This window comes from Lampetra planeri, chromosome 16 (genome assembly GCF_965212315.1).
Source record: "Lampetra planeri chromosome 16, kcLamPlan1.2.h2, whole genome shotgun sequence".
In the NCBI taxonomy this organism is placed as follows: domain Eukaryota; kingdom Metazoa; phylum Chordata; class Hyperoartia; order Petromyzontiformes; family Petromyzontidae; genus Lampetra; species Lampetra planeri.
This window is the reverse complement of record NC_136122.1, coordinates 11,140,557-11,165,013: the sequence shown is the minus strand read 5'-3', so window position 1 is coordinate 11,165,013 and position 24,457 is coordinate 11,140,557. Positions and strand designations below refer to the sequence as shown.

Below are 24,457 nucleotides of genomic sequence, written 5' to 3'. Positions count from 1 at the left end.
TGATTTCAGTTGGTTTGAGTGAGTGGCGGACCATCCCCAATTCATGACATGATACCGATGGGATGCGTGTAAAGCAATTGGGGCAAAAAAAAACTGAATTGAAACCAATGGAGAGGATGATGTAGAAACATCAGAAATGGATGTTATATAATCACCAACAGTGGAGAACTTCTGCCCACAGTTTTTGGACCCAATGGCCTCCTCCTGAATGGGAGAAGAGAAGAAAACTGATAAATACCAAATCAATGTCATTTCTTCCCCCCCCCCCCTGTCCAGAGTCTGACGGAGACGCTGTCGCGACTGCAGTCAGAGCACTCGAACCTGCAGGGTCGTCTTGATGCGGAGCGCCACGTCTTCAAGGCGCAGCTCCGGGACCTGCGGCAGAACCGACCCAAACCGCACGCTCAAGCTCAGCCGTCCGCGACGGCGGCGGCGGCGGTGGTGGTGGTGGCGGCGGTAGACGTCCTCTCGGAAGCAGCTCGGCCAGCGGGCGAATCCGGGGCCTACCCACCCGCGGTGATGGAGAATGGCGGTGGTGGAGGGGAGGCGGTGACGGATCGTCTCACGGAGATGGAAGAGGAGGAGGAGGAGAGGTGCAGCCTGCGGCTGAGGATCGCCTCCTTCGACGAGCTGAAGGCGCAGAACGGTGCGTCGGACCGCACGGCCACGTGAACGGAACCAGCCGATTGCAGTTGCACACTTCCTGAGCTAAATGATCAAGTGCTCCTTTAATATAGCTTCAGTTAAAATAGATTAGCATGAGGATTTCTAAAGCCATAGGGCAGAGTTTGGGAACCTTACAGTCTGAGGGCTGAATATGGTCCATGACTTCATCTCACACAGCCTATGGCCACATGATACTTAACACTGAAACGGGCTGCAATTTTTAAAAAAAATCTACTACTACATGCATCCTTAGCTGCACTGATTCATTGGGTAAAACTTAACTGAGCGTAATGGAATTTTGCCCCCCCAAATTCAGTTGGTCAGAGTGAGTAGTGGCTTATCTCGGGATACCACTTACCCTCTTACCATTAGCTGCTTCTGAAGAGCATAGGGTGTGGACAGAGAGGGGTGATGCTGTGTGCGCGGACACTGGAGAGCTCACATCGTATCCTGTGTAATGCTGTGCCCGTGCTTTGCAGAGTTGCTCTCGTCAAGGCTGGCTGAACTGGAACAGAAGCAAGTTGCCGCCGTGGGGAGCAGTTTACCCGGAACCCATGTGAGCGTTGCCCTCCATCTGTGTGCCCCTTTTGTCTTCATTGTAGCCATGCCCGTTTGTGTTAATTATCGCCCTGTGCTTTTGTGATCATGTCAATCAGGGGATTTTTCTCAAAGAAAATACGAATGCCATTCGTATCTCACACAAGTGGGGAAATAACAATAACTTTTTTTCCGCATTTACTAATTTTTATGGCCATTATAGTTAATTCAAAATAGGCTCCAATGATTAAGAAAAGGACAATGCAGAAGCATATTCGATCATTTTGAAAAGCACACGCACGTATCATTGCAGATAAGTTATCACCTTGAATGAATGAGTGGATGACTAGCTATGAGTCGCACGCGGTTTTGTTACAGGAACCCGGGTACATTGATGACGTCCCTGCTGACCTGGTAGAAGCCCCCATCCCTGCCTCTCGCGTCCACAGCTCGTCAGAGGATGGCGACAGCGCGACAGGTTTGTGCCACGACTTATTCCCCCACTGTAGACTTGACACAGAGTGCTACTCATTTTTGTATACGTGTAGGGGGTCATGTGCTTTGTCGACTTATGACCGGGATTTGAAGCTGCGGCCTTCCCATCCTGAGTCAGTTGCTCTTACCGAAGCGCCACACCCAGAAAGGTAAGTGACTAATAATACATTGTTAGAAAGAGCACCGATTAAGCTATCAATGAGTCCCAGGTGCTGCCCTGGCTGCCCCGGTTGTATACGTGGCTCATGGTGCAGGGTCCCAGTTACTTTTTCCTTGTGCTGTGCCACTGCCCTCTCTCCCTGCTCTGCTGCCCTGACACATGCAAATGTAAATCCTGACATAGATTTCACTTATATTTGTAAAGCATCTGGAGATGCAGTTGTATTTAGATGCAACGCAAATTAGAATTGTGCTCACTGTTAATATTGCTTTTCATGGCATTATTTTGGTGATTTCGAAAAGTGTATTGGTTTAGCCATGTTTGTTTGTTGTAGTACAGAGTTAGACTGATGGCCTGAATCTAAGTTGTCTTATTGTTGTTGTTTGACTTGTATCCCACTGGGATTTTTGCACACAGCGTTGGTGTATGGTGTTTTTTCTGCAATATTTTGCTGTCTTTTCTTGGATTTTCCGTTTGCACTCGGTCACATATTCACTTTAAGATGTTTTTTTGTTCATGTTTTTGTTTGTTGCGGTTGCACCCGATTCAAGAGCCGAATGGCTCATAGGGCTATACCTAATAAATGAACTTGAACTTGAAACTTGAATATACATCTGCGATATTCAATGAATCCATCTCCACACGTTATCTCCTAGAACTGGAAAACCCAAGACTAATTTGGTTACCTCTTTCAACCTGGAGACACGAGCTGCCATTGCCACCTCCTTTATGTGTGCAGTGAACCAGTTCTGTTAAGACGGCTCTGGCAGTTGTGCACGTTTCTGCTCCGTGTGTGGTATCTGCTCCAGGCGAGCCTGGCATGCGCGGTTTGGTGGAGGCGCTGGAGACGGAGCGGCAGCAGCTGCAGCGTCGCGTGGCAGAGTTGGAGGAGCGGGCACACGACCTGGAGGAGGACGAACAGCTGAGGGACCGCATCTCTGAGCTGCAGGTGAGATGACATGGCCCCACACAGGCTCCACACGGGCCCCACATGGGCCCCACACGGCCTCACACAACCCCGCACGGCCCCACACGGCCCCACACAACCCCGCACGGCCTCACACAACCCCGCACGGCCCCGCAACGGCCCCGCACGGCCCCACAACCTCACATGGCCCCCCATGTAAAAATGTTGGATGCTGGATGACGCTGCTGGGATGGGGATCGTTCTACCCGACAGCCAGAAATTTGCTTCCTCACACAGATCTCCTGGAGTTGGAACTGTCACTCGGAGAAAATAAAATCACTTGACAGCTGATTAAAGTTTCAATTTAAGTTGGGCTGATTGTGAAATGGCCCTACTCCAGAACCAACGCACCATTGATTGACAAATGGCTGTACGTGTACTTGAGTAATATTTCACATATATTTAATAATCTATCAAAGTTAAACACCGCGTGTATATTGAGTTAGAAGGATTGTATTTTCCTTTGAAACTTGGACCTGGTTCCAGTGCCTTTTTGAGATTCTATCATCCACCCGGCCTTGTTTGCATTTCACAATCAGAACCTTTATTTATCTTCGAGAAATCTGAAGAGCTATGAAGCTCTTTTTCAAAGATGTCCAGAAGGTGCAAGTTCAAAAGTTACAGCAACAAACAATAGAAAAAAAACTCATAGAAGTGCAAAGTATAGGTAGAGCCCACGAAGCTATTTGTTATTATTCAAAAGCGACCTGGCCACAATTGATAGCTCAAGGAAGTGGCTTATCATGCGGAAATCTACAGCAGCCAAATACTCTGAACGCATGATGAGCACGAGCGGTTGGTGCACACTGCGCGACCGCTGTGTGCCGACGGTTACTTGCTCGGCCGAGTGCGTGCGCCACACTTTACGGTTTGGTCCGCAGAAAGGGAAAACACAGAGAGCCCCTTTGTTAGTGACGGCAACACAGCTGGCTCCAATTATACCCACACTGCACGCAACGCCCTGCTGTGACAACCACTTCGGCTACACTGATTCACAGTATGCAGTATTGTTTGTGGTGTAGAAAGATAGATACTTCCATTCGTATGACTGTGTGTGTGTGTGCATAATTATTGTATGGCGCACTGTGCTATGAACCTGGTGGCCTGGGTTCGATGCCCAGCGATGGCATGTAATAAATATCTGAATGGAACCTGGGCCTTAAAGTGGTCGACTCAGCCCCGCACGACTACCTGGAGTGGTGTGTAAATGTTAAAACTTAGGGAGACAAAGGTGGCCGGGGAAAGTGACTGTCTACACCACCACTTTGTGATCCATTTTATTCAGAATAGTTGCTTGCTTAAAAATAAAATAGCCTGGATGACTCCACGGGGAATCTTTGTCTTCATATGATAATTGTACAGTAATATTATTCTTGTTCATACTTGGCCTTTTATACAATTCAAGAAATGGCTGCAGGCAAACAACAGCATCGGCAACGTTATTTTTAAAGTTACAAACATTAATTTAATACCTGTTGCCGTCTTGTGCTACATGAAACATAACAATGTACGCGTCTCTGTCAGTCCACGGCAGTACGAAGGCCTTCCCTTGCTGTCTCACTCGTGAAAGTTGTTTGACCAACCTTGCTGGTCAGTGCGGGTTTGTGAAGGGGGCGAGGGTGCATCACCGATTCAGTTGAAACGTGCGATAAGAAGCGTAGAGATGTTGCATGCTTATGTATGTATGTTGAACTTCTTTGGGGCCTGTACGTAGCCAACCGTGCTAAATCGAGGTGTGGGGGGGAGGATAACAAACTAAACACAAAAAGCAGTTCTAAAGAAATTCGTTTTCAATTGAGAACGAGTATTCAATCTATGCTTAGGATTACACTGATCGACAGAATGAGGAACGCATGGTTTACGTGAGCAAACAAAAGTTGGAGACTCATACCGACCATGAAGAAAAGTAAATGGACTTGGACATGACCATTTTCTGGACGGAATGATAGCTCTTCTAGTGTTTGAGAGAAATGGTGGAGTGGCAGCCAGAGTAGGGAATGTCCAGAAATATGATAACTCAGTGGAGATGGAGTGATGAAATAAGCTCATGTGCACGAACTAGTTGGGTTGTTTAATCGTACGACTGAGTGATGGCAACAGTTTAGGGAAGCCATCATCCAGCAGTAGATATAACTTAGCCGATGAGGATTTGTGTTTAATTGCTGCTTTTGGCAAAGCATTTTTTTTCGCGGGCAGATAGGTGAACATCCAAGCGTCGTCGTAACTTTCAATTGTTGCGTGCCTCACGTTGCAGCGCGAAAACGGAGCTCTGCAAATCCGCCTGTCTGCGAGCATGGCTGATATCGACAGCAAAGCCTCGCTCGTCTCTACCTTGAACGACAAAATTAAAGAGTGAGTCTGCGCGTGCTAGTTCAACCAGTTCACTCGCAATCACAAATGTGTAAATGATAGAGTAATGTGCCAGCATCGTGTGTTTTTTCATCCAGGAATAAAACTGAGATTAAAGTCCTTTTTGATACGTGTTTTGGAGTGATAAAATAACATAGCATGCGCAGTGTACATGCATATTAATACACAATTAAAATATTGATTTACACACTCAGGAGCTTTAAGACTAGAGTTATAACGATATATTGGCTCATCGACTAATATTGAGGCTCGCGATGCATTCATCATTTCTTGCCTCCAATAATATTTGTTTTTATATTCGTATATATTGTACGTCATTGGCTTACGTGACTCTTAGAGGCTGCTACATTCACAAACTTAGAAATATGATCGATCCTTAAAATTCATCACGATCCTGAATCATCACCACCTGCTGGAATCGCCAGCGGGTGTGGTGAATCGTGAATCATTATAACCCTATATAAATAAGCCCCAGCGAGGCTTTCCTGAATCAATAAACATCACCATTATTATGATGATTACGATTCCACCACGCGTATGTAACGTTATGACTTCCAGCTGTTCGCCTGCCCCCTCTCAATTGACTCTCTCCCTCCTCTAGGCTGACGGAGCATGGGGAGCTGCTGTCGGGTTCGCTCGCCAAGGCGGAGCGCTCGCTGGCCAAGGCCGGCGAGAGGACGTCCCAAGCGGAGGTGCAGCTGGGCCAGGCGCAGGCGTCGGTGTCGCACCTGCAAGCGTGGGAGGCTCGCGCAGCCGAGACGGCCGCACAGCTGCAGAGCGCCAGGCGCAGCGTAAGGAGCCGCGCGCGAAGCCATCCTGCCCCCCCCCCACTCCGTTACACACCCCCCCCACCTTCCACGCAGTATTACAAAGCTGGATACCCTTGTTCGATTCCCAGCCACAGTTGAAATCGCGTGCACGGTTCGATGCGTGTGTCGTGTGTGCGTGAGAACCATTTATTTATTATTCGTGAATCGATAATGCCCGGTCGTAAACATCTAAAGTGGTTTCCCTCTGAAACCAGCATGGGCCGATGCTTATCTCCTGGTTCGTTCTGAGAATTCGGTATAAATGTCACCTACCCTGGTTATGACCTCATTTCTCAACCACATTAACCGATGAAACACAAAAACTTGTAGTCGTTTTTATTGACCCCAGATGACTAAAGGGGGGAGACGACCCCAAGCAGGATGTGAACTCACAACCTTCCAATTGTGGGTCATGCACTCTAACCACTGCACCACCTGACCGGATCGGCTTATAATATTTTACACGCTATTTTTTTTTTATACACGTGGCGGTTTTTCAGCTTCTTGGAAGTGTACAGTGCTTATTCAGGTGTTCCCGCTTCCAAAAGAAACTCCTGGTCTCAGTGGAGTCTTAAATGGTTGCAAAGATCAACTATTGCCGCTGCTGACTTGCAGCTATTTTACGTAATAATTCAACCGCTTTGGCCGCATGAATGCTCATTGTTCATGTGTGCATACTCGAATGCGCGTGTACACCACTGACACTCGGTGTTAATGTGACTAAGTGATCCGGAATGCACCTATTCTCATAAGAGATTTGATGCTAAGCAGCTAGGAGCCTGGATAGTTCTTGGATGGGCGATCGCCATGTTATAGGCTGTGCAGCAAAATGTTGTTGTACTGTACTTTCTATGTGTTCGTGTCTGTTGTTGCCCACCATCAACCTCCACTGATCGGTATGGTGAAGTATGGTCCAGTAATCCGCATGGTGTTGGGAGGCACTCATCCAGCAGAACATTGGCAAAAAGGATATACAGTACATGTACAGTATTTTATTCATAATAATAAACTTTTTTGGGTTAGACAGTATTTTATGTTGTACTATTCCACTTTTGGTAAAAAATATTATTTTTAAGTTATGGATACTGAAAATTCTCACGGGTATAAATAACATTGCATTTAATGTATTTCAACTCAAGGACATTCCATTTTACAAAATGAAGGATGCAGCATTGTATCTATTTCCAGATAGTGATGATAATAATAGTATTCACTATATACCATTCCAGATGTAAACGACACGCCAAGTCTCTTGATATATTAAGTACACATTGAGTTTGAGCATCCTGTGCCATTGAAATCGTGGAATGTTTATATTAGCTCACTTGGACGAGTCGACAGTAGAGATAGGGGTGGGGGTGTTAGCGAGGATGGGTCTAATCGGCCTTTAAAGAGTCATTTAGAGGGGAGGGTGGGAGCCCCACTCTGCTCCTTCTACATTGCTCGAACTTGCACCTCGTCGAAAAAACAAATACACTCGATTTAAGTGGTGAGGGCTTTTACTTATTTGGCGGGGGTGGGAGGGTGTTAATCTTTGTTACGGCGTTTAAACTTTCACGCGGGTTGTGGCTTCCCGCATAAACACCCCCGCGGTTCTTGCCAGCGTTGGTACAGGCTGTAAACGTGGCAGATGCGACCCGCTGGCCGCTGAGACGTTGAGTTCCCTCGCAGTGAGCGAGCTTGCTTGGCCTGCAGCCCTGAAACGTCGCCACGCAGACGGGTGGGGAAAGGTAAATTGACTCGCGTTGTCATCCTCGCTCCTAAAGCTGAGCCGCTCCGGTGTCATTCATTTGTCCCGAGGGTGGCTACCACTTTGAAGTGGAATTGTGTGTGTGTGTTCCTTTGCGATTGAATATCCAGGAAGTACAGTTACAGTGAAGCGTGCACACTGCACAGAACGACTTGGGCCCTGGGTTGCCATCGTGGAGGAGGAGGAGAATAATAATGTATTCGATGTAGTTTGTTACGGATAGTATGAACTTATTCCACATGTGATTCAGCTTTGCGTTTGTGGTTTGTTTTAGCAGTGTCAGGATCGTAGTTATTTCGTGTGGTGTGTGGCTCCCCTGCGCCCTCCCATCTTCTCTGTAGATCCCATTCACTGACGGCAACGATGCCTCCAGTCGAATGTAGATGGGGCAATGAGAGCTTTGTAATCGTTTCCAGCTGTGTGGCAGCGTTGCCTTTACCGCCAGGTTAATATAATGAGGCAAGGCAAGCGTGTTACATTTGCCTGTCCATTTGTTATGAATGCAGCAAGGGTTTGTTTAAATGCAGTGAACCCTTTTTAGAGATTTGGCTTTTCTTAAGACTACCATACAGGAGACCTCATACTCACAGCTCTTTCAAACACCTCTGGCCAGTGTGACAAAATCGGGCAGCATTGACACGAGCAAGAGAATTCAGTGCTGCGCCTTTTATTTACACAACATGTGCCTACGACCGAATCATCGTGTCAGATCCTCGGACGCTAAGCAGGATTCATCCTGGATAGTGCCTGGAACAGTGACCATGTCATGGGGTGCAGAGCTACATGGTGTGCAGCAGATGGAATTGTAGAGATATGCGTTGTTATTGTACTTTAGTGTAACTTTTTTTGCTCCTACGTTTATGCTTCTCACCTTCGCCGGCTTGACCGGCATGGTGAAGTATGGTCAAATAACCGTCATGGAGTCACACGGCATGGGAAGGCCCTGATCAAGCAGTAGAGATTGACATTATGGCTGTACGTGTACAGTAGGGTTTACTGTAGCCACATTGTTTAATGTCAAACGGTTTGTGATTGTGCACTGTTAGTGATTGCTTGTCATCAAAGCGGACCCATAAAGTTTTGTTTGTTTTGGTTGTCTGGGTGGGACCTTGACCCTCTTCTTCTGTCCCAGTAAAATCTGTTAATACATTGCTACAGTGGAAGGGCGGTGTGGGATTAGTAGAACTGGAGTTGCATAGGGTTTCCTGTGACACCAGTTTTGACCTCAATCCAGTTCATCCACAGTGTCTGCGTGGTATCTTACGCGCTACCACCAACAGTGGTCCGGGTGTATGCCACAAAACTTGAGTGCCGCGCAAACATTGTGAGCTCTGGCATTGCCTAATATTACACACTGCGTAGGCGTTCCTGTCGACCTTTTTGTGCATGTCTTCCGCATTAAAATAAAAGTCTGGCCCTGGTTAATGATAGCTGGGCACGTAATTATTCCCCTCCCTTCCCTCCCAATGATGTGGTGAATTATCACGATTCAAGGGTGATAATTCAGTTCAACAAATGGATTCCGTTTTGTTTTCACCATTTTATTTGTAGTATTTTTTTTTAAATCTCGTTTGTGCAGGTTTGTTAGCTTAAATTGTTCAATAGCAACATTGGCATGTCATTTGCATATGGTTTGTGTAAATCGTGTTAAAAATTTCACTTCTCACATGCGTGCATTGTGAGTGTAAGAATAGATTTTTATAAATAAATTGTTCGACTTTTAAATCCCTTATGATAACACTGATAATTACGTGTCAGTGCATAAGTGTGAAATGTTACAGCAGATATTTTATTTTAATCCATCACGGATATGGACGTTCAGAGTTTTTTTCTTTTTTACATGGACCACCTGACTGACTGTGGGGTTGTCTCTTGTTTTCTGAAGCTTGATGAATTGACAGTGAAACATGAAGCCCGCGATGTGGAGTTTAGTGAATTGCAGAACGCGGTCGACATCCTCAACAAGACACTAGAAGCCACCAAGGACAAGGTATTGTGTTTTCAGTATCGCAATCATCGGCCATGGTCAATCCACTGCAGTTCTCCCCGAAGCTGCCACCATCTCCCAATATCCCACAATGTAACGATACACCCAGCACCTGCACAGGAGCTCAATCTTCTTTTGTGTGGATGTCTTCTCGGATGCGTTCGTTTCCAAAAAATGGGTTTCTATTGTATTGTTGTGGTCATGTTGAGGGATGGAGAAATTTCCATTTGCTTTGCTCGCAGCTAGCACTGTAACCCCGCCTTGTGTTATAATGATCCTTGGATGATCTCGCAGAGCTACTTCTGAAGTGCTTTTTTAAATATTAGTACCTGGAGCACAACCTTTATATTCCCTGTAATGAGTGTTCAAAATCAAATCAGGATTAAAAAAATTTCATAACTGGAAAGACTCGATTTAAGTAAGATACCAACATTTTATATTCTAGTTTTTCAAGTATGGCATGTGTTTTATCTACTGGTGTCAGAGATAAACCCATTAACCTCTTTTATGTAACAAGCTGGTTAAAACACGAGTTTTTGTGCAGCAGGTGACGTGAATATTTCTGAAACCTTAGTGTCAATTGCTCAGTGCTCTGACATAGCATTAGCCTCCTGAGTCACCCATCCACAAACGTGACGTCATATTTGATTGCATTGCTGCTCAAGGAACATTTATTTAAATTTTCTTAGGACCGAACACAGTCTGTCATGAATAATTATCAATAATGTATAGAGGATATTAGGCTACGCATGAATTAATGAGATAATATCTATGGGACCCTTTTTTAACACCTGTGTTATTGTCGTAAAGGGTAAAGCATATTTCTTTTTCATCATCATGACAACGCATTAGCGCATCAGGGTGGTGCAGTGGCAACACTCGTGCCTCGTGACAAGCAATCACCTGGGTTCAATTCCTGGCTCGGGCGCCTTTGTGGATTTTGTATTTCCCCCCCCCTGTTTTTCATGGGTGTCCTCGGGGTTCTCCACTTTCTTCCTGTAGTTAACATCATTAAATGTAATAGGTGCTGTGACTAAACACATCCCAATGCAGGACCCTCCTGAAAAAGACACTCATTGTGGCTTTAGTGGGCAAATAATTAATATTATTGCCACGAGAAATGGTGCAGCTTTGGTCGGACACCTTAGAGAAATCTTGAACCATTACCTTAAGTTTTATTTCCATTCATACCATTTGAAAAAATGTGTAACCTCAGTGGGTAAACCATTATGGCCTTGGTTTTACCATGACAGTGTAATCGGGTAGTTTTGAAAGCACGGTGGATTTGGTGACATTTACTTTACACGACAGTATTTACTTTGAGAGAATATAAAGGCTCACTCATTCAACTGGTTTTACTAGCTTCATGTTGTTATTGAGCAATGTAAAAATAGTATTAGATATAGATTTTCAAGATATTATGAGCCTTGATCAATCCACTGCTGGATGAAGGCCTTTACAAGTGATTGTCATCTGTCGTCATCCTGTGATGAAATCATCGGCCTCGAACCTGCCCACAAGATTATTAAATCGCTTCATCTCTGCAGTGGACATCCTCTCAGATGGCTTATCTCCTTTACCTAACATTCTGTCAACATTTTCTCCAATGTGTCTCATCTATGGCTGCCACTCTCATTCCTCTTGGTGTGTCTTGCTCCATCCCACTTTTTTTACATTGAAAGTGTGACTGTTACAAGTGCTATTAAATATAGGACATGGCAAGTGCGTGGATGTTTGTCATGTGTGGCGTCATGGGTAGTGCAGTGTGCTACAAACCCAGCTTACCTGAGTTAGATTTAGCTATGGCTGACATCAGTGGCTATTAATTTAACTATATCTGAGCCTTCTCTAGGTTCGCTCAACCACGAATGAATACCTGGTGTGGCGCCGATCAACCCGTGCGGCGCCGCACCGACCTTCACCGGTGCTTGCCCACAGCACTTGCCCCAGCAGTCTGTGTCGACCTTAACAGAGGACACCTTTGTCTTTTCTTGTAGGCACGGCAGCACGAGGCCACCGCCGCGTCACTGCGGCAGGAGCTGGACCAGGCCGCGGAGGACGTGGAGCGACTGCAGTGCAGTCACGCGGAGGAGCGCGGGCGGCTCATTGCCGGCCTGCAGGAGCGCGAGCGGCAGCTTGACACGCTGCAGGAGAGCCTCTCTGAGCAGCAGCTGGAAGGGGTCCGCACGCGGGACAGCCTCGCCGAGCGCGAGCGCGAGATCGAGGGCCTGCGCGGGGATTTCGCGTTGCGGGAACGCGAGGTCGACGCCCTCAAGGAGGCGCTGGTCACTCTCGACAGGGAGGCGGCCGCGACGAGGGACAGCCTCGTGGAGCACGAGCGGATTGCACTGTCGGCTCGCGAGAGCGTTGCCGGGCTCAACGCCAACCTCGGGGGTCTGCGGGCCGCCCTAGCGCAGAAGGAGGAGGAGGCCCAGCAGCTCCGCAGCGATTGCAGCGCGGGGGAGCAAGAGCTGAGGACCCTGAGAGAGGTCGTCGGACAGACCGAGGACAAAAATCGCTCGCTCGCTGAGACCGTAGCGCAGAAGGACGAGTTGATCAAAGGCTTGAAGGGGAATATCACAGGCACGCAAGAAGAGTTTCACCTACTCAGGGAAGCTGTTGCGGATAAAGAAAGAGAAAACAAGCTGCTGATAAAGAACTTGGAAGAGAAAGCAGCAGAGTTAAACTCCATTACCGACAGCCTTAAGCATTCAAAGGAGGATTTAGTGTTTCTGAAAAGTGTTGCGGCAGAAAAGGAGGAAGAATTGAATTCTCTACATAAGGCTTTCTCTGACAGAGAGCAGGAGAGTGCATCTGTTAATGAAAGGCTAACTGATATTCTCAAACAAGTGGATTGCCTGCAACAAAGCCTCGCAGATAAAGAAGCATTTATAGGTACCGCTAGAGAAAGTTTTGAGCGTGAAACAGGCTTGTTAAAGTCGCAAGTTCTAGAGGCTGAACAACAAATCGCTGCTCTCCAAGAAAGCAATAGGGTTAAAGACATAGAAAACACCAAACTCACGGAGGCGTTGTTTGAAAAACAACAGGAAACAGTTTCATTAGCGGACAGTAATTCACAAAAGGCTCAAGAAATTTCTCAACTTCACGAAGCTGTGAAGGGCAGGGAAAAAGAACTTGAATCGGTAAAGGAACACTTGGCCGAGAGAGAGCAAGAGGCGAGCTTACTAAAAGAAGCCGTGCAGGACAGCACACAAAGGACAGAGGAACTGACTGCAGAATTATCAAACAGAACCAGCGAGGTTGGCCAGCTGCAGGAGTCGACGGCAGAAAAGGAGCATCGAATAAATGATCTGAGTGAATCCGTCGAAGAGAAGGAAAAGCAGATCGTAGCTCTCCGTGAGAACGTGACCAAAATCGAGCGGCTCGTCGCTGCCAGGGATCAGGACTTGCGGGATTTCGAAGGAAGGTTTGCAGAGGCCGAGGCTGAGAAGGCCTCAGTGGAAGGAAGCAAGGAGGAGAAGTGCAGGGAAAACGGCCTGCTGAAGAAAAGTCTCGCCTCCAAGGAGCAGGAGGCACTCTTGATTTCAGAGACTTTGAGGGAAAGGGAACAAGAGCTTGAAGCTCTCAGAGGACACTTCACCGAGAAGGAGCAAGTGGAGCGAGTGCTGAGAGGATCCATAGAGGCGACATTGCAGAGGGCTGAGTCGCTGACAGCAGAATTAGCAAATAAGGACGGGGAGTTAAGCACTCTGAGGCATGACATCACTGACAAAGACCGGCAAATAAACTGTCTTCGGGAAGAGAAAGAAAGGGTAGAAGCATCTCTCTCGGAAAAGGTGAAGGAGATTAACCTGTTAAACGAGGCAGCGCTTCACACAGACCAGGAGCTGCGTCAGCTGCAGGAGAGGTTTAGCGAGGCTGAGAGAGAAACGTCTTCACTCAGAGACGGCAAAGCTCAAAAGGAGCAGGAGAACGCCCTGATCAAGCAGAATTTTGCCGCGAAAGAAGCGGAGCTAAACTCCGTGCAGGAGACGCTGAGGCAGAGGGAGCAAGAGCTGCTTTCGTCAAACGAGAGCTTACAGCTGCAGCTGCAGGAGACCGACGAGTTGAGAGGGCACTTTGCAGAAAAAAACAAGGAACTGAAGCTAATTAGGCAGACCCTCGAGGAGAAGCAGAGCCTCATCGCCTCGCTGACGGAGCAAGGTGACGAGAGAGATCAGGATATTCGGGCATTGAAGGAAGACGTCGCCGACAAAGACGACAGCGTCAAACAGCTGACACGGTCGCTTGCGGACGAAGAGCAAAAGCGTGTCTCCCTTGAAGAAATCACCTCGAAAAGAGATCGAGAAATCAGTTTGCTGACGGACAAGTGCGCTGCTGTGGAGAGAGAAGCACAGTCACTAAAGGATAGGTTTGCAGAAGCTGATGAAAAGATCGCTGAGCTCAGAAAGAGCAAGTCAAAGAAAGATAAAGAAAACGCTGAACTGCAAGATACTTTAGCTGCCAAATCCAGTTTTATTGGCTCTCTTGAAGAGAGCTTGAGAAGCAAAGAACATCAGCTCACATCCCTGGAACAAAATTTTCTCGAGAGGACACAGGAGCTAGAACAGCTGAAGAAAAACTTTGTGGAGAAAGAGCACCAATTGAGCACCATCACCCAGACTCTCGAGCAGAGCAACGAGACCGTGCGGACCCATTTTGCCGAGCAGGAGCAGCAGATTTACTCTCTGCAGGAGTGCATCTCGGAAAAAGAGCGTGGGCTAGAGGCTCTTACGACAGCGCTCGAGGAAACGGCGAGGCAGAGCGACTTGCTTAGTGCCAGCGTCGCGGAAAGAGAGACCGAGATAACATCGCTGAAGGAAAGTTTAACGAAGCAAGAAAAGGAGCTCCAATCGGTGAAAAAGAGTTTTGGGAAAGCCAAGAGGGAGGCTCATTCACTGAAGGAGAGCAAGGCAAGCAAGGAAAAGGAAAACAACCTGTTGAGAGAGACTTTATCCGAAAGAGAAAAGGAGGTTGCACTACTGAGGGACAGCGATTCGCAAAAAGACGAAGAAATTCTCTCTCTCGGTGAAGCACTAAAGGGAAGCGACAAAGAAATTGAATCGGCAAAGGAACACTTGGCTGAGAGAGAGCAAGAGGGGCGGTTACTAAAGGAAGCCGTGCAGGAGAGCACACACAGGGTAGAGGCTCTGACTGCAGAATTATCACACAGAACCGCCACGGTTGGCCAGCTACAGGAATCGACAGCAGAAAAGGAGCGTCAGATAATTTCTCTGAGGGAATCCGTCGAAGAAAAGGAAAAGCAGATCACAGCCCTCCGTGAGAGCGTGACCGAAACAGAGCGGCTCATCGCTGCCAGGGATCAGAACTTGCGGGATTTACGAGGAAGGGTTGCCAAGGCCGAGGCTGAGAAGGCCTCTGTGGAAGGAAGCAAGGAGGAGAAGTGCAGGGAAAACAGCCTGCTAAAGGAAAGTGTTGCTTCGAAGGAGCAGGAAATCTGTTCTCTCAGAGAAACCCTTGCAGGCAAAGAGCAGGCAGTTTTTTTGCTCCATGAAAGTTGTGGAGAGACACAGAAGCAGCTGTCAACTGTGAGAGAGCATTTGGTTGAGAAGGAGCAGAGTTTGGTATCACTAAAGCAGTTGCTGGATCACACCAACGAATCACTGAGCTCTGAGTGCGCAAAGAAGGCTGAGATCAATAACCACCTACAAGAGACTGCTGACATCCGGGAGAAAGAAATCGAATTGCTCAACCAAACTCTTGCAGAAAGAGAGCGTGACCTATCTTCTCTAAAGGAGGCGCTTGTGAAGAAAGACGAAGAGATTAAATTGCTTAGTGAGAACATAACAGAGAAAGAGGCACAACTTATTGAATTAACTGAAACGATTAAACTGAAGGACAGCGAATATAGCACCCTGCAGCAGTCTTTATCGGATAAAGAGAGAGACATTCTTCTTCTCGGAGAGAGTCTCTCGGAAGCACAAACGCAGAGCAGTTTGTTGACGGAAGCCACCACAAAAGCGGAGCAAGAGATCCGTTCTCTGCAAACAAGCGTTTCTGAAGAGAGGGGCAAGCTGTCTGAGCAGGAACGTGAAAACAGGTACCTCAAGGAGATCGTTGAAACCAAAGAGAAACAAGTCGCTGCATTGTCAAACAGCATGGCGTCCGAGGTGGGCCAGAAGGACGATGCGCTCGAGAGCCTGCGTGTGGAAATGGAGAGGCAGAGTGCCGTGCACAGGAACCGCCTGGAAGAGCAGGAGATGCAGATTGCCGCCCTCAAAGAACAGCTGTCCAATGCCGTGCTGAAACTGCAAGAGGATGCATCGCTGCACCTGCAGCAGGTCGACGCAGTACAGGTGCAGTTGAAGGAGAGGATTGCAGAAAATGAAAACCTCGATGTCCTCCTCAAAGAGAAGGAGTCTCTGTATGAGGCCGAAGTGAATGATTGGAAGGACAAGTACAACGGCCTTTTGGGTCAGAACACCGATGGTGCAAAAGCTTACAACGACCTTTCCCTGCAGGTCAATGAGTACCGTCACCTTGTTGAGGAGGGACAAAAGGAGGTAGCGGAGAAAGTGCGGCTGGTGGCCGACCTGGAGAAGAAGCTGGAGGAAACGAGCGGTGAGCTGGGAGTTGCTCGGGGTCAGTTGATGGCACAGGCGACGCTCTCTGCAGAAGAGAATCAGCTGTTGAAGGCCCAGATGGCTGAGTACCTCGAGTCCCTGACCCGTACAGAGGGTGAGCTCAATGACCTGAGGTCTCGCGAAGCAGGCGAGATGCAAACATTTCAACATTCGCTCCAGGAAAAGGAACAGGCATTTCTGTCGCTGCAGGACAAGTTTGCGTTGCAGGCTGATGGAATGGAGGCTTTGAAGGAGGCAGTAAGAGCCAAGGAAGCAGAGTGCGCTGATGTACAGTCTTTGCAAGACAACGTCGAGGCGTTGGGTAAAGAGGTTGACCTTCTGCAAATGGAACTGCAAGAAAGGGGAGAGCACATCAAAGAGCAAACGTCCTATCTTCAGCAAAAGGACAAGGATTTGTCTGATCTGCAAATGAGGTACGACAGTCAGGGCGAGCACCTGGACGCTATGAAATCACAGTTGAAGCACATCGGGCAGCGCTGTGAAGAACTCACGGAAAACGTGAAGTTGAAGGATGAGGTCCTCCAAGGCTTGCAGACACAAATCATTGCTCAAAGCCAAGAGATGGAAGCTCTCAAGAGTGGCAGTGAAGATGTGCAAAAACACCAGCTGGCCCTGCAGAGCTTGCAGCATCTTTACGACGGACGGTGTTCAGAGCTGGAGGGCCTGAGGAAGTGGGTCGAGCAAGAGGTCCAAGACAGACAGTCTCGCGAAGCCCACTACCAGCAAGCCCTGCAGCAGAAGGAGGACGAGCTGCAGAGGTTGGTGCTAGCAGCTCAGACCGGCGATCTGCTCACGGAGCGTCTGAGCAGCTTGGAAAACGAGCTGCGCGCAAAGGACGGCAAAGTGCAAGAGATCCAGCGGGAGATGGAGGGCCTCCAGCAGAGGCTCGCTGAGGCTCAGGAGCAGTTCAAGAGGAGCGAAGAAATGATCCGCAGCCAGGAGCTGCTGGTGACTGAGAAGCAGGGCAAGGCGGAGGAGCTCACGCTGGCACTGAGGGAGCAAGGCGAGCAGCTGAGCCATTTGCAAAGTAATCTGGATGATAAGGAGGTCGAGAGGGGGCTGCTTGAAAAGTCGCTTTCTGACAAGTCGGGAGAGTTGAATGAAATTACGCAGAGTCTATCGGACAAGCTTGTGGCGCTGGAAGAGGAGAAGTTCGTTTTGACTAATCGCGTCAAACAGCTGGATGAGGCCCTGAGTGGGGTGCAGCAGGAGAAGCTGGAAGCCAGCCAGGCTGCCCCGCCTTCACCAGGCAGAGAACATTTCTCGACAGAGCCGCAGGAGCTCCAACAGAAGACAAATGAAATAAATTTTACTGCTCAAGAGAGGGATAATTTTAATGCAGAATTGTTAAAAAAAGAGCAGATAATAAAGCATCTCACTGAACAACTCAACGCTGGTGAAAGAATTCCCAAAGTAGATGTAGATGCTGGACATATTACTGATATCCTTCCTATTGTAGAGGAAGATGGATCTCACGTGAGCAGCCAACTGCCAGCCACGCAAAAGCAAGAGCAGCAAGAAGATGCAGTGGAAATACCACAAAGTGCGACATCTGCTCTGCAACAGGACGGGAGTGAGCTAACATCTCAGGTGCAGAGTCTTGCCAAGGAAAACAAGGAATTAAGCACAAGACTGGAGATACTTGCGCAGGAGAAAGAGATTCTTTGCCAAGAACTGCAAGGTCAGATTAGTCTGTTACTAAAGGAGAAAGAAGACCTCCTGTTGAATCCAAATGCCATGGCAAAATCCATACAGCCACCAGGCAGTGAGGTGGAACCCAGACCGACTGGACACGCAGAAGAAGACGAAGAGCATTTGCACGACCAAGTGGAAAGCTTGATGGCCGATAAACAGGGCCTGCTGTCTAAAATTGAGTCACTGTCCAAAGACAAAGAGCAAATGAAAAAGAAGCTCCAAGCTGCACTTGTGATTAGGAAAGACCTGATGAAGAAGGTTGCAGAGCTAGAAAAAGCAGGTTCCCGTGCAAAGGAGGAGGGTCACAAAGAGGGGCAAAACATACAGCTTCAAGAGGAAACATCCAAGCTGGCAGCCCAGCTTGCCGAAGCGCAGCAGCTCCTCGGTGAGAGGGAGCACCAGCTTGAGGACCTCAGATTGCAACTCGAAAACAAGGAGTCCAATGTAAACTCGCTCAAAGAAACACTCGCAGCCAAGGACTTGTTGATTGAAGAACTGCAAGTAAGAGTGCAGCAGCCTGATGATGAGGGCATACCCAAGGCGGACGTGGTCTTGGAAACAAATGTTTCGGACGTAACCCAAGCCTTAGTGGAGAAGGAATCGGAATTTTCAGAATTGATGTCTGTCCCCGAGTCCGGTGAAATATCCTTTAAGCAAGAAAAATGCCAACTGGAGCTGGATGAGATCCGTGCTTTGAGCAACAGCAGCATGAAGGCTGCAGTGATCGATGTGCAGATGGAGGAAGTTGAGGAGCTGCCCGGTGCCGTCACGCTCGCTAATGCCACGTCACTCTCTGAGCTTCTGGCAGTCCTGCTGGGGGCACAGCAGGAGAAGAAGCAACTGCAGCGAAAGCTTGACGATGCTCTGCTGTCGCGCAAGGAGACCATTCGCAAAGGTCAAGAGAAAGACAAGCACCACCGCGAGCAGCTGAGGCAGCAGAAGGAGGAACACGTCGAGCTGTCGCAGAGGGCCATCGCTCAGGCCCAGGAGCTGGACGAGCAGAACGTGAAGATTTTAGAGTTTGAGACCCAGCTAGAAGAGAAGCAGGAGACTATCTGGAGGCTGCGCTGCGAGCTGCAGGGACACGATGCTCGGTTTGCGGAGTTGCAAGCCTCCGTGGAACGCTCCAACGAGAATCACCAAGCCGAAGTGCTCGAACTGCAAGCTCTGGTGGCGGACAATCAGAATGACATGCAGAGACTGGAGAATAAGTTGAGAAACAAAGATTCTGACACGGAGGACGCTTTTCGCAGGTTAGAGGATGAACGTCAAGCTCAGATAACGTTCTTCCAAAGGCAGCTGGATGAGAAGCAGGCTGTCGTCGAGGAATTTCAGAGCAGCCTGCAGAGTAAAGAAAATCTGGTTGCCGAATTGAGGAGCCATTTGGAAAGGTTAGAGAATGACCTTGACCAATTTAATAGTGAAAAGGCCAAACTTTTGGCCGAATTGCATGAAGCTCAGGAAGAGCTTAGATTGAAGGAAGAGGTGAAAATGGCTTTGGAAGAAGCCCTGCGAGATGTGGAGTCAAGGCGCCAACAAGAGGCAGAAGGACTCCGCGAGCAGTGGCAATGTGCTGCAGCCGAGAACGAAAGCCTCAAGCTAGCACTCGAGCAGGTCAGTAAAGAGAAGACTGTGGAAGAGCCAGAGAGGAGTGATGGACCTCATGATATGGGGGAGCCTCCCCAGGCAGAAAGGCCTATTCAAGATCATCAGGTGGAAAGCATTAATGTAGAAAGTGAGCAGAAGCTCATGACAAGTGCACCAATGCCGTCAGAAGTCGAAGATGGAAAACCAAGAACTGACGGAACATCCGTAGAATATGACTTGCAGGAGCTTTCACTTTTGAAATCTGAAATGGAAATTCTGAGGGTCACGATGGCTGAAAAAGTCACAGAAATCGAGCACCTTTCCCAACAGATTGTGGAGCAGAGCCAACATGTTGACACGCTCATAGCTACGCTGCTGGAAAGAGACTCGGCTCTGGATGCCCTGGAGATCCAGCTCAGGAAAGAGCAGCAGCAGCACGAGGAGGTCGTGTCGAGGCTACGAGTGGAGGCCCAGGAGGTGCAGCAAAAAACGGTATCAGAGGAAAGCCCCGATGGGGACGCCAAGGGCAAAGATATGCTCAATCGGAAACTCCAGGCTGCCCTTATCTCGAGAAAAGAAGTCATACGGGAAAACAGCGTCCTGAAAACAAGCAACGCGACACTTTCCGAGGAAAAATCCGACTTGCTCAACAAGGTTTTGTCCCTCGAGGGAAGATTGGTTGACATGAAACAGGAGCTTGAGACTCTGTCTGTGAAACTCGTGTCGGCGCAAGATGACAAAGCTAAAGAGGAAAAGGGCAACATGCTAAATTTGGAGCGCAAGCTCGCCGAACTTACGAAAGCCAATGAGGGTCTCGTTACAAAGGTTGGCGTTCTCCAGGGAGATAAGCAAAAGTTGATAGCGGAAGTGGATCGCATCCTTGAGGAAAACCAGAACCTGGAGTCCTCCTGTGAAAGCCTAAAAATGATGATGGACGCTGTAACACGAGAGAAGGACGGTGTGGTGAGGGAGAAAGAAGAACTGGGGAAAGTGTTGGAGGACATGAAACAAACTCAGGTGACCGAGGATTCTGAATGGCAGGCAAAACACCAAGAGCTGCGCGAGGAATACGAGACCCTGCTGCAGTCATACGAGAATGTGAGCGGGCAGATGGAGCGGATGAAGCACCTTGTGGAGAGCGTCCGGCAGGAGAAGCAGGAGGTCCTGTCCCGGCTGAGCGCATCTGAGACCGAAAAGCAGGGCCTGCTGAAGCAGGTTGAGGAGGCCCAGGGGGAGGGTGAGAAGCTGAAGGAGAAGATGCGCAAGTTTGCCAAGACGAAGCAGCAGAAGATTCATGAGCTGGAGGAAGAGGTGGAGAGGCTGGCTCTGGAGCTCCAAGGCATTCTTACCGATAGAGACAAGAATGCCTATAAATTCAGTATCGAAGCCGAGGTCACGGAGAGAGATGGGCTGCACGGTCGGTTTGATGATGAAAATCGTGCCCTGTCAGAAGCTCAAGAAAAATTGCGACTTGAAGTCGGTGAAAAGGAACAAGAGACGGAGTCATTGAAACGGGAGTTGTGTGAGCTCAAGCAGAAAATGGACGAGCTCAGTGGAGAACGGGGAAGGGAGCATGTGTCGTTAGAGAGACGCGTGGATGTCGAGACTTTGCAAGCAGAAATTGAAGGACTTAATTTGTGTGTGCAGGACCTAAGCACAGAGCTGGCACAGAAGGATGGTCAGCTTCAGGCTGTGCTGACTGAGAAGGCTGCACTGATTCAGAAGGTGGAGGAAGTCTCAGGACCCAGAGTAGAAGAGAGCAGGCAGGTGTCCTTCGCCGACTTGCTACAGGATGACTACAGCAAGGAAGGGGAGAAAGAGCCAGTCATTCTTGCCGAGAAGGTGCAAATCCTTGAGGATGATAAAAAGATCTTGGAAGAAGAACTAGAAGGGGTGCAGGAGGCGTTTGGTAAAATAAAAAATGAGAAAGAGGCATTGGAAATGGAACTTGTTAACAGCAATCGGAGGATCCACGAAGTGTCAGAGACACTGCAGAGACTGCAAAGTGAATTCGAGAAACGCGAAGCTGATTTGGCTGAAATGGTACGTAAAAACGAGGAGCTTGAACAGGAGAAAGGAGACCTGGAGGAAAGCTTAATGAACCAGATGGCAGAGCTCAATGGGACGATCGCAAACTACCAAGAGGACATTGATTCGTACAACGAAAGAATAACGGAGCTGGAGAACGAGGCGCAGGGCTTCCAGGCGATGTTGCGTGAGGCAGAGGAGGAAAAGGAGCAGGTGGTTCGCGAGCGGCAGCAGACGCAGACGCGAGTCGCGCGGGAATTTGAAGAGCGGTTGCGTACGGTGGAGCGCGGGAGTGAGGGTACACGGGGACGGGCCAAGGAGCTGCAAGAGCTGCTCCGGGAGAAGCAGCAGGAACTGAGCCAGTTCCAGCGAGACTGCATCAAGTACCAGCAGAGGATCACTGGCCTAGAGAAAACGGTGAAAGCTCTGGAAGTTGTACGCAACGACGTTCAGAATGAGCTCAGTGCGGCGAGATTCAGACTGAGCGGCGCGGCAGAAGAGAAGGCTAGGCTTGAAGCCGAGCTCTCGGAGTGCAAAATTAATATTGACGACACGCAGAGCGAGGTCGCCCGGGTCCTGGCGGAGAACGACAGAGTCAAGGAAGAGATGCAAAAGCAGGAGGAACAGCTCAAAACCCAGCTCAAACGGAGAGAAGAAGAAGTCGAACGCAAGCTCGCAGCCGAAAGGGAGAAGCAGCGAAAGGATCTCCAGAACTTGCACGAGCAGATGGAAATGGTAAGACGGGAGAAGCTCCGGTTTGAGGCAGACACGCTTGACCTGCAGGCGACGGTGAACATCAAGGACCTGGAGAACAGGCAGCTGCAGAGCAGCGTGAACGAGAGCCTGGCGCGCCTCGCGGCATTCACACGCAGCATGACGTCGCTGCAGGACGACCGAGACCGCGTGCTCGAAGAGACCAAGAAGTGGGAGAACCGCTTCCAGGAGTCCATTGAGCAGAAGGAGAAGGAGGTGCTGCTCAAGGAAGACCTGTGTCAGACGCTCCAAGATGAGGCAAAGAATCTCCGCATCCAGGTGGAGGAGCTTGGCATAAGATCATCAAGGCTCGAGCAAATGAACAGCGAGGTCGAATCTAGCTACCAGAAGGTCATGGCAGAGCACGAACAGGAGAAGGACGATTGGACCTCGTCCAATAACGCCCTGACCGAAAGGCTCAATGAAGTGACCAAGCTGTTCGCTCAGGCCGAAGATGAACTGAAGCAGCTTAAGGACAGGAACGACAATCTTGCCGAAATAAGTGAAAATGCGGAGAAAACCATGGACGAACTGAGGGCATCACAGGAACTGCTGCAAGAGGATGTTCATCGGAAGGAAAAGGAGCTGCAGAGGCTGATGCTCGCCTGCGATGAATTACAGACGGACGTGCAGAACCAAAGGCAACTCACGGAGCAGCTGGAAGGAGTCATTGCGAGCAAAGAGGAGGCGATCTCAAGGCTCTTGGTGACGAAGGAGAGCGAGGTGTCTGAAATTCTGTCCGACGCCCGGCAGGGTCACGAGCAGGAATTGCGGCATCAAGCGGAGAAATTGGAAGCCGCTAATGAACAAAATCTGAAGGCCGAGAGAGAGCTGCAAAAGATGGCAGACCGTCTGACGAGCATGGAAGCTAAAGTGAAAAAGGCCTACGAAGACAAGGACAGCTTTCAGAAAAAGCTTGAAGCATTTACAAAATCGATGGCTTCGCTGCAGGCCGACCGCGACAACGTGGTCTCCCAGTACAAGTCCCTGGAGGCGCTCCACCTGACCAAGATGAGCGAGAAGGACCAGCTAATCCAGGAGGCGGCCTCCGAGGCCAACAGCCTGCAGCAAGAGATCAGGGACCTTCTGGCGCAGGCCGACGATCTCAATGCGGAGAATGCGCGTCTAAGCGCGCAGCTTGCCCGCTACCGCGAAGACCTGGACCAGGTACTGACCCTGAAGGACTCCCAGCGCAAGCAGCTGCTTAAGAAGCAGCTGGACAAGATCCGCGCACTTGAGAACGAAAAGGCTGATGTGGAGAGGGAAGTGTCCCGGCTGCACAAGGTCATGGGCGAGAGGGAGGAAACGATCGCATCGCTTCGGGGTGATGGCGAGCAGCTGTCGGCAAAGGTGGAGGACCTTGAGACGGAGGTCGCCGGCCTGATCGGTGAGAAAGAACAGCTCTTGAGAGACGACCGACTTGGTGAGTTGCAGCAGAAGTTGGACTCTGTAACAGCAGAGTGCCGGCGGCTGGGGGAGGAGCTCGCTGCTAGTGAAGGCAAGGTACAACGAACCGAAGGCAAGCTCGTTGAAGCCCAACAGGAGGCCGACAGAAAGCTGAAGGAAGTCGAGGCCAGCTACAACAAGGTGAGATACGAGTGTTCAAAGTGATGTTTAAAAAAAATGTATAAATTATTCGCAGGCTATGCTGTATTCTTTGTGATGGACACATGTGGGCTGAAGCTGACGAGGATTACTTATAAATATAAAGCTAATATTTTAGGTCAGTCAATCATGGCTTAAGTATACAGACATGGTTAATGAGAATAAGATGAGTCTGGATACAAAAATAGATGCAGTTAAATAATGAAAAAAGGTCGATGTTTCACTTAAATGTAAACCAGTGTGATTAGGTGGAATATAACTCGACATTCAGTGTTTTGTATAATATGGCATGGTTTACAGTACATTAGTGAAACGTTTGCTTTATAATGTTAATGACTAATATTTGATACGTGTTTAATGGAAACATGTACGTAATATGGCACCAAGTACATTACATGTTGACAAGACAGCTATTTATAAATAACCTTCCGTTTCAGACATAA

At 48.7% G+C, this 24,457-nt stretch overlaps 1 protein-coding gene across 1 annotated transcript in view; it reads left to right on the top strand.

The window, feature by feature from the left end:
• GOLGB1 (golgin B1) overlaps positions 1–24,457 on the top strand; it is a 52,579-nt gene that overhangs the window by 16,130 nt on the left and 11,992 nt on the right. Inside the window, exons 10-17 of the mRNA XM_078601570.1 lie at positions 277–646; positions 1,146–1,222; positions 1,582–1,681; positions 2,668–2,807; positions 5,080–5,177; positions 5,797–5,986; positions 9,640–9,744; positions 11,739–23,996. Coding sequence (XP_078457696.1) covers positions 277–646; positions 1,146–1,222; positions 1,582–1,681; positions 2,668–2,807; positions 5,080–5,177; positions 5,797–5,986; positions 9,640–9,744; positions 11,739–23,996 — 13,338 coding nt within the window. The remainder of the gene's footprint in view (positions 1–276; positions 647–1,145; positions 1,223–1,581; positions 1,682–2,667; positions 2,808–5,079; positions 5,178–5,796; positions 5,987–9,639; positions 9,745–11,738; positions 23,997–24,457) is intronic.